General features: G+C 40.8%; 1 protein-coding gene across 3 annotated transcripts; it reads right to left on the reverse strand.

The window, feature by feature from the left end:
* Positions 1 to 580: 580 nt before the first annotated feature.
* LOC111576282 (tumor protein p53-inducible nuclear protein 2) lies at positions 581 to 10798 on the reverse strand. Of its 3 annotated transcripts, none has more exons than XM_023281885.3 (4): positions 10498 to 10798; positions 5787 to 6162; positions 4515 to 5088; positions 581 to 4414 (listed from the first exon to the last, which is right to left on the reverse strand). In XM_023281885.3, the coding sequence occupies exons 2-4, from the start codon at positions 5908 to 5910 to the stop codon at positions 4147 to 4149; spliced, it is 966 nt and encodes a 321-aa protein (XP_023137653.2). In that variant the 5' UTR covers positions 5911 to 6162; positions 10498 to 10798; the 3' UTR covers positions 581 to 4146. The 3 variants fall into 3 exon arrangements, with proteins under 3 accessions (XP_023137653.2, XP_023137652.2, XP_023137654.1); XM_023281884.3 differs by having other exon boundaries at positions 4515 to 5091; XM_023281886.3 differs by having other exon boundaries at positions 4515 to 4671; positions 10498 to 10793.

Here is a 10798-nt window from a genome sequence, read left to right on the forward strand (position 1 = left end):
TGTTGCATTTTACAGCTGTCAGAGCCAGCATCTTTTCACAGCTTTGTCACTATTAAGTTCTCCCCTTTTAAAGCGTTCTGTCTCTGTAAATCCTGTCCAGATTTAGTCTACAAACTGTATTTATGCTCCATCACCACACCTCTCTGACCACCTCATGTAGGCTCTGCTCTTCCCGTTTTGCAAACTGTATGGTTCCGCCTATAAACACTTATTGTCTGCAGTGTTGGCAGTGGTGCAATGTAGCAAAAACCGATGTTCAAGTGGGCTACTTTACAGTACAAGGTACCTGTGCTTTACTTATACGGCTACTTCAATGCATCTTAAAAGGAAAGGTACCTTTGGCTGCACTACATGAAGCTACATTTAGCAGCTATATTGACTTATTTTACAAACCACACCCAGAACACGTGGTATTATAGATTTTACTAACCTTTACTACCCGAAGTCTATTCTGCTGCATAACAAGTGTTTTAACACTTAAGTCTTACTTGCTGATCATTTAAAGTACCAGTTTGAATGTATGAATTCTTCCACTGTTGGTGTTAGATCACACTGTATTCATGAAAATAATGACACAAGATTCAGGTGTTAACCTGAGTATTTATTGTTGTTGTTATTGTTGGTTTTTTTGGTGGGTACCTGTGTTTTCTTAATGGATGCTGGAAAACCCATCCGTTGATTTTTGCATAGGTCTTGCCTGTCAGTGGACGACTGTCCACTGTGGTGATGGAAAATCAGTACGTCACAAAAACCATGCAGAAATAGTGAAAGGCACAATCACCATAGATATCAGATACACCAAATTTTATGTCTATATATTTCATTTTATGGGGGGAGGGGTGTACTAATTGAGATGTAACATGGGTGAAACCCCAAGTGTTTTATAAGCTGCCATCATTTCAGGGCACAACATAAAACATATGAAACTCCCCAGACATTCAATGCTTTTCATTTAAAACATCCTATTGTTGAACAACTTTTCTAATAGCTATATGGGAAAATACAAGCATTTTCTATTGTATTTTTATAGTACATTTCCTTTCTTTTTCTTTTTTTTTTAAAATATATAAACTATTTGTCTCCTGCCTCATTCGGTCCCCGCCCACACCTCTCACATCATATCAGGCTCGACACATTGGGTGACCACTCCCTCTGCCCAATTTTGGATGACTTCCACTTTTAAAACCACACCATTCAATAATCACACATGACATACTGAAAACACATCCCTTTTCACATGACACCAGTGAGAAAGGAAAGAAATAAAGATGAGGAAAACAGGGTTTGCAGCGTCAGAGGTATCTGTGGTGATTTTGAATGCACACACACACACACATCTACCTGTAAACTCTCATCATTACTCTGTTTTTGCTCTGTACATACATTTTTTTTATAACAGGCAAGCAAAATTCTGCATTCCAGGCACAGTTAGTCACAATAGTAAGCCCCTGGAGAGTGTGGAAGATTAAACAGAGATCACCATGTGTTCCTGTGTGTGTGTGCACCATCATCACCTCAGACACATTCCCTACACTAGAGGAATAGACAGGATACATCATAGTTATCTTTAAAACAAAACAAAACAAAACAAAAAAAGATAATATTCATAATTATATGATAAATTAACATATTTTGAACAAAACATAGTCATTTGTGGGATTATTGGCAGAAATGAAAATCATGTAGTACTCAAGGAAAATTAATGTGTCTTACTTCTTTAGTTGATCTAAACAAGACAAGACATTGATTGTTTTCCAAACAATCAAAAATAAACTCAGAGACTCTCAATATGTCTTTTGAACACACCAGTGCATACGTATTTAAAACACATCATTGTACTGTATCCTCATCAGCAGTCATACAGCAAGTGCTGCACTGAGATGACCCTCTGGAGGGCAGTGTTTGCCTATGGCACATCAACTCTGAGTCTAGTGCTGTTTCTGTGGTGCATCTCGCCAAGACGCGACTGAAGTTGGGGCAAAGACACCACTTTTGGCCACTGAAATGCCCTCTTGGTTTGAAAATGAGCACAGAGGTGAGGCAGAGAGTGGATTCTTGTCAGTCCCACTGGACACAATGTTGTGGACTTAAGTCCTGAGAGGCTTTGACATCTAAAGGAGCATTATAAATTGTTTTGTAATATTTACAAGAGAAATAAATGACCAATATCCATGTTTTTTTTTTTTTTTTTAAGAGTTTCTGTCATTTTAACGTGTCAGTACACCTTCTCACACACAATCTGGATCAAAAAGAAAAAGAAAAAATCACAAAAGAAAAAGAAAAAAACAAACAAGCACACTGCACACCGCTAAAACGTTGAGTCACAATAATGTATGACAGTGCAAACTTACATCCATGTCTCAAATAATTTACAAACATTAGTATACACTTCAGCACCATTGTTTACTATTGTTGTTGAATACATATCAGTAAGCTAGTGGACACTGTTAGAGCTGGATGTGCTAAGAAGAAAGAGACAGACAATAGTGGAGTAGATGTCAGCAATGTGTTGCACGTCCATGAGCAAGATGATAGTTGTTCAAAGTGTTGAATGTGGGGGAAGATGTTTGTCGTCAGGCTTTAAGGAAATATTTGTTCCCCTTTCTCCTAACAGTTGTGAGACTCTTTTTTTTGTTACGTAAAAGGGACTGATACACAAATAGGTCCCACTTTTTTGGTGTTCACATGGAAAATGAAAGATCACAGCACACGCTATGGATAAGAATGACTGGTGTGTGCTGGGCGCATTACTTGAGTTTGCAGACCACGCAGTTAACGATCATCATGCTGTTTGTGATCCACAGGGAGAATCTGTTGACTTTTAAAGTCAAATGTGTACTTTCTCTTCGTCTGACCGGGACAGAATTGATTTTCTCTCTTGGTGGAGAAATGCAAAGGGAGACTGTAAAAGTAATGTTGCAGTTTATAAGATAAAATAAGCAAAAATCTGTTTAACAAAACAAAATAAAGAGTGTCCATCGATACCGCTCCACACTTACCATAACCTGCCATACCCTGTAACCCAATTGCAAGTCCTGCATCATTTCACTGCCTTCTTAATCCTTGACAGCGATATTATCAGCGTCCATAACATCTCCCTTCATGATTGCAAAAATTCTACATATTCTAAATGCTCTCTGATGAAGTTTGGTGTTAGATTCTGGAAAACACATTCACAGGCTGCTTAGAGGGTTATGTTACACTTTCCTATGACCACTTCTCGCTACCCACATCCCTTTTAATACTATCTTGGTCTAATTCATCATGTTATTTCTTTAACTCTTTAGTCTGCTTTGCTCATACTCTCACCATCTTCTACTTGCTCTTAACCTTCACAAAGTAAGAAGAAAAGAGTCTCACAACTGTAGTTTCCGCTGGTGAAACTTGTTGTGTCATGTTTCCTTGACGTGACTCGCTCTTATCACACATGGTAGTTTCTTCCTCCTCTTCTGAACAGAGATAAAATTATGATTTGATAAAATCCCCTTTAATATAAAGCTTTGCAGACATGATGAGGTGTTTTTGCTGTAAACCTGCTAACGCTTAACTTGTCTCTGTCTTGCATTGTTTCCACCAAAAAAGACTGTTTCTCCAGTCAGGATGAAGTACATTTGACTACTTCATTTTCAATTTATTATCTCCAAAATGAACAAAATAAAATGGAGATTTAAAGGGCAAATTAACTTAAAAAAAAAAAAAAAAAAAAAAACATGCCTTGACGGAGAGTGCAAGAAAGGAGAAAATTTTACTAAGATAGGACAGAAAATTAATAGTACTCAACTTTTTGTTGTTTTTCAGACATTGTTATTATTACTACGTATAACCTGTATAAATATTTTGAAGACTTTTTTTTCTTGTTTGGACACTGCAATGGACAATAAGTATAATAAATGTCTACACAGATCTACTCAGAGGGCTTGGTTCGTAACAGCAGATTGGGGCATCAAACTACCAGGTGGAGTTGATTTATGACGAAACCAAAACAAAAAAGCAATTAGTCTACAGGTAACTGAGTGTAATGTGATATAATGGGCAGAGATGAAAGCAAATATGCTGCAGGTGAATATATTTAATCATGTGTGCCTTGGGTTGACTATGCACTACTAATGCCCTCAGAGTAAACAATGCCCCCTGTTGCTGGGGAGTTTAGTGGCAGAAGTTACGCTTGCTGGGCTGGTGGAGGAAGGTGTTTCTGGCGTGAGCTGCGTGGCGGGGAACCTGCTCCCTGGTGCGGTTTTGGCGTTGGATGCGGTTGCGGCCCAGATGGCGCCGCTCGATGCGGGCTTTGCTACGCTGGACTCTGGCCACTTGGGTGACCTTGGCCAGAGCTCCAGCCTGGGCAGCTGCTCCACGGGTCACCCTGGTGGGCATAGTGCTGCGGGTAGCGGGGGCAGCGGCTGGCTCGGCCACTCTGCTGCAAGGGGCGAGACAAACACAGTAGGATTCTAGATAGTTTTGATGATGCTGACAAAACAGGTGGAGGTCAAGTGTATGCATGTATAAATATTTCTCACCTCACGCTGCTTGCCAGGCTGACGATGCTCTCTTCTCCCACCACAGACAGGTTGCTGTTGGACACCATGGACAGGTTGTTCGGGGAGACGTACACAGACATGCTGGGGTGCTCTATGAGCAGGTCTTCCATCGGGCTGGCCTCCGCTGTGGCTCCCTCTGCAGTGAAACAGGGGGGAGGGGTGACAAACCAGCTCTCATCCATGCAGCCTCTCTCTGAGCCTGCCCTACTGCTACCCCCACTGCCCCCAAACTCACTCCCAGAGCCTGGGGACATTGACGGGGTGGAGGAGGGCGTGGACAGTCTGGCCCGTCTTGGCAGGGTTACGGGTGTAGTGGCACCCAAGTCTGATGGACTAGTGCTAGGACAAGACAGGGGGTCTGACGGTGTTGCTGCTGGCCCCCGTGCCCGACCTTTATGTGTCCTACGACGCTTGTGAGGCGGGTGGGGAACGAGGGCTGGGCATTCAGTCCTTGTGTGTGTGTCTTGATCATTACATTTGTTACTGTCTGGGAATGATTGTGCAGTCGGTGGGGTTCCCGTCTCATCCTCTACCTGCATCATGCAGTCAGATTCTTCTGAGCACATGGCAGAGATGAGATCGGGGATGGGATGGCCAATAAAGACAGATGTGTCAGACGGGAAGGGGATGTTGCAAAAATTATGAAAATGTGGCAGATTTTTCAAAAAGCCATGCGGGTCAAAAGGGGTAATTTTAAAGGGATCACATACGCACGCGCACACATACCAGTGTGGGGAATGTAGGGGTATTTAAAAAATTGAAGGAAGGGAAGAAGAGGGGGTAAAGGAAACACAAAACATAAAAGAGTCACATCATTAGTTGTGTTGACCCTCTACGGTTGTGATTATGTCAGTGACATAATTGCCTTGACTTTGCTGAGAGGTATTTTTATGTTATGTTGTTTGGAAAGCAAATTTTCAGTAATTGTCTTTGTCATGACTGAGATCATAAACAAAGCGGAGGAGATGCACAGCATTTTCACAGATAATTATGTGCCTCCATCATTTGGTGCACAACATCTTTGGCACGGCAGCATTACGGATGTGCACCAGTGCAGTTGCGCCACGCCCTGACTGATTCTTCACCCCACCCCATCATCCCCATCATTACTACTACACCTGTACAGCTAGGTTAGTATCATAGACATGCAGGAGAGAATACAGATATTTCTCAATATATACAACACACAATTTTGACTATTTCCCAGTTTGGTGTGGCTTTAAAATGACACACCAGTCCTCTTTGACTCACCAGTCAGGTTGACGAGCATCCATCCTTCCTCATCCGCCTCTGTCACACATGGGTTGGGTCCCTTCAGCTCAGCGGCCACCTCTTCCACCTCTCCAAACAGCAGGTTGCTAAGACGCTGAAACATGGCTGCTTTGTTTTGTCAAGTGTTGATGACTCTGGTGCTTTTTGTCCACAAAGAAAAAGCTGTAGCTGCCTTTTTGAATTTCTTGTTTGTGTGTATGTATCACTTGTTGCTGTTTTATGCTGCTTTTTTTTTGTGTCGAGTATCTTTTTTGTTCTCACTTGAAGCCCCTTGCTGGATCTTGGTTTTGAGAAACAGGAGTGGACAGGCTTCTATAGTGCAAATTTAAGGTTTCACTTGGTTTAGAGCAAAGGCCTGGGGAGAGGGAGAGAGAGAGAAAAAAAGTAGGATGATTAGTTGTATTCAAATGCATAAGGTGCAGAACAGTCAACATACTTTTTCTTTAAAAAGACACCTAAAAGAGAAGCAACTTATTGGGTTAATTTAGAACTCATTAGAGCAGAGTGGGCAGTGTGTGTGTTGTGGGACCTCAGTCTTATTTAAGGACAGACTACAATGATCTAGAGCAATTATTTGGTCTAAACTGAAACTTGTATTGTAATGACTGACGGGCACAATGTGATATCAGAAACAGAAGCTATTTTTGTCCACACAAAATTGCTGGATAATAATGGAGATGAGATTAGCAGGAAATCTTATTATAGACTTGTATTTTAAAAGATTCAACTATGTTCACAAGATAGTAGCTAGTTTTATCAGCTTGCAATTCGGCGCTTTGCAGATAAGTGTAAAAGCTGATAGCCCCTAAAACTGCTGCTGGTTCCATCTTGGAAGTGATGCTGACATGAGTGGTTAGAGTGAATTTCAAAAATATATATATCAGGAAGTAAGAGTTGCTGAAACACTTCACAGAGCTCACTAAAACTGCAGTGACAGGTGAAGCAACCTGACTCATATGGACATCGTAAATCCACTGTTAATATGAAAACATAGATTTTAGCAGCTTTATGGTTCGATGATGGTGCAGTTTTGAGTCGATACAGCTGAGCACATATAGTGTGATAATACTGACAAAAATGACAAATAAATCAAAAGAAAAGACTATAACTGGTTGATGCAACAGTGGCCTGTCCTGTAAAATACATCGACAGAGCCACACTGAGCTACAGTTTGTGGCATTAAATCATTGAGCTACAACACGTGGTAATAACTGGGACTGAAGAAAGAGTGTTTAAGGGCAAAAGAAGTTCATGAGAAAGCAGAGAAGCTGGTGGACAATGACTACACTCCCCTCCCCCATTAGATAAAGAGAACCAATCAGCACGGTCCCAGGACAGACGGACAGGCTGGAGATGAAGAGGAGGAGGAAGTAAACGGAGGTGACCCTCTCCCAGAATCAGAGTGAGTGTGCACATTTTAAAATGCAAAGATAGACGGACAGATTGTGACAAAAGGTGCTTAGGCCAAAGAGAAGTGCCTGACCTAAATATGAACATGATGATGTAACCTTAACCAGATGTTTGAGCAGTCATAGCTTACAGAATAAATTCCTGTATGTTCAAAGGCTGAGTTTTATTGACTTTAGGTATGTGAGTTCACAAAAAAGAATTACAGAGAGTTCACAGAGTGCAAACACCGCTACCAACACCTCTACAACCTGCTGACACACTTTAAAATATCTCCTCACCTCCAGGTTACACAGATTTATCCCCAAATGTATTTATTTTTGCATCCATTCACACTAGTTTTAAAGTTGTAGAGGTTTAAATTCAGATTGTCACCTATTTCTGATTCCCGATTTTCCGATTTCACCCTGAAAGTCTCATGGACTCCAACAAGTGATGCTGATGCTCAACTATTTCACTAAAAAAGGGTAAATCAAAAAGGGTTGTAGTAATGAATGCATGTGGAATGAGGTGAAACAGAGTGTGAGTGACGGGGATTTATAAATGGAGACGTGGAAGGAGATATGCATGGATGCTTGTTGGGAAGCTGACACTTTCTGTCCTTATTTGGAGAACCATCATAGTGACCAGGAACATAAAGGGGAAAACCTATTAGTAATCCTACCCTACATGCTCCTGAGATTTATAGTTTTAAGAAACTTGCTAAGGAGCGCTTGCATGGGCGTATGCTTGAAATAAAATGACGTGAGAGTGAAAGTGGGGCAAAAAGTCAAAAAGGGGTGAAGTCTTTTCCTTAAAATTCACAATGATCCCACTGGATAGGAGGCCCTCTAATGCTCTAGGCTGTCTGAATTCGTCCTGACTTACTTTCTAGGTCACGCTCTCGAAACTGCATTCAGTCCGCTACATAATGGTTGTTATATTTTGCAGATTTTGGAGAAGAAGTTACCACCAATGCTGACACTCAACACTGAGATTGCCTTAATGCATTCTTGGACTAACAGAAACTTAAGTCATGAGACTGTGACAAATAAACTGAGATAAACAACATTTTTGTGAGAAGGCCTAAGGGTTGCTTTGCATGAGGTGGGACAGACAGCCACAAGACAGACACACACGAGACTATATGCAGCACTTCCTTGATAAAACTATTATCAGTTTGGTGATTGTACAAGCTAATTCAGGGCTATCTGACTGCTGCAAATTTAGCTGCTGATACGACCAAAAGAGTACAAATACAACTGACATGGCACTGATATGACCTATATCCTGGAGATGAAAGCTCTGTTTGTGCAAGCGTTATCAAATGTACCCATAGCAAAGGTGAAAGTTGTTAGATGTTAAATATCTTACCTGGGAGAAAGCAGAAAGATAAATTTAGTGAGCTTATCTATTGTCCTGCTTACATGATGTCTTGATCAGTCCTTCCCTTACACAGTTTTTATTAGTATGATGCAATATGTCGTTGTATGTTGTTTTAGGAGGCCTTTGCAAGATATGACCACGGACAGCAGGTGGAATTTAGCCATCTAGGGTAACTCATTACCATTGCCCATGAGCACATTACTGCAGTGCATTCAGTACCGAATTCAATTTAAGATTTTCTTGACTACTCTTGAATCTCTTTATGGTCTGCCTCCACTCTGCATCTTAAAATTTTTAACACCTTATTCAATTACCATTAATCAGAAAAGCTCTGTCAGTTCCTCAGTTCAAAAAGCCTTCCAAACCCAACCGGTACAGACAGACATTTGCACATTTGTCATATTTACTCCCCTTTCTCATGACTTGTTATTGCCCTTTTTAATGTTTCATTGTCTTATATAATGTTTTGTTGTTGTTCAAACGTTTTATCTTATTTCAAGTTAATTTTTGTATTTTTCTGATTACATACTAACAACACAAATTATAACAGAGCTCAAGGAAGAAGGGGGCAACATCTTTTACTAGATTAAACCTAAAATACAAGAAGATATGGCAAATACAGTGCTGCAGAGTACAATATTCTGATTCTCAGAGGTTTAATAGGGAGCAAATAGGGCTTTATTTTACAGTTTAGAGTCGCAAGTGCCCATACTGAAGTACAAAAAAGGTTTCATGTTAAGGATCTGTCTTTTGACGCTGATCTTTTCAAAAAAAAAAAAAAAAAAACAGGAGGGGAGGAGATGAGAGGGGAGGAGTGGGAGGGGAGGAGAGCAGAGGGGAGGAGATGAGAGGGGAGGAGTGGGAGGGGCCCGAAATAAAAACAAGACGCCTGTGACGTTACGACACGTCACTGACGCTGACGAAGAGGCTCCAGCCTGTTTTGCGACTGGAGGAAAAAAAAAACGGTCTGAACAGCCAACATAGCAACAAATACTAGATCTTATGACCGTGCATTTGCACTCTATGTGGCTTTTCATTTCTAATCTGCATTTTGCAACACTATGCCGAAAACAATCCATATGTGAATGGCTGCTATTGTCTATGGTTATCGTCTGGAGCTCTCATGAAAAAAAGCTGCTCACAGCAGCAGCAGTGTTTACATTGCAAATATATACAAATAGCTTGGATTATTTTTAAAAAAACAATTTAGCAATATGAAACAACACGATCAGATAGTCGACAGCCGAGAGAAGACGCGACTTTCAGCGCAGGGTATCCAGGTTAAACATGAATTATCCGTGTAAGCTCTACAGCTGAAGGGTCAAAGCAATGACAATTGTGGCTCAGCGACACTACACGAAACACATCGACTGGATGGGCTGCTAGTAATGCAGTAAAAAGGGTTTTCTCAGGATAATATGAGGTACTATATGTGTAACAAAAATAGCCTCAAAGGTCCACCGCCCGCCACAAAAAACATCAACATCCGCCATGGACTCCACATCAGCATTTGGTGCAATTTGCACAACAGCTGCTGGCATCCTATATAGCTGAACAGACTGGTGTCATTTTACGAAATATAGGACATCGAAACCACCTAATTAAGCCGTTCGGTTTGGGCAGCTATGCTGCTTTCAGTCTATCTAATCGTGACCTAGTAATAGGTCATTACATATGATAACGCAAAGCAGTCAGAAATAGCCTATGAAAGGAGTCAGTGACAGACAAAGCGATGCAATTCGGTAATAATGCATGATCTATGATTTCATGATGACAGATATTATCAGTGGATGCCCTCAACATATAAGGAATGCGGCAGGTTCAGTGGCAAAGATGTAGTTTGATACCTCTTTAAGACACAGTTGGATACAAAACACACCAAGTGTTAGATTTAAAGAAATAATAAAGAACAGCTTACCTGCCTTTGCAGTGTTATTCAAGTTGTAAACGAGATCTCACACACAGTAGAAACGACAACTCTTAAAGCATAGCTTTAGATAGCCTTTATGTGAGGTAGTTAAAACACCATTATACAAAAATAAAAGGCTTTCTTCTTAGAAGAAGGGGCTTCGTGTAAAAATGTTACACTGATGTTTTCAGATCATAACATCTGCAGCTTTTTTTTCCTTCTTCCTCCTCTCCTCTATTTTTTCCGCTGCAGATTTTCTTCTGTTTATTGCTGCCTCCAGCTGATCCTCGGATCAGAATGTAGAACGTAC

Source organism: Amphiprion ocellaris, chromosome 8 (assembly GCF_022539595.1).
Source record: "Amphiprion ocellaris isolate individual 3 ecotype Okinawa chromosome 8, ASM2253959v1, whole genome shotgun sequence".
In the NCBI taxonomy this organism is placed as follows: Eukaryota; Metazoa; Chordata; class Actinopteri; family Pomacentridae; genus Amphiprion; species Amphiprion ocellaris.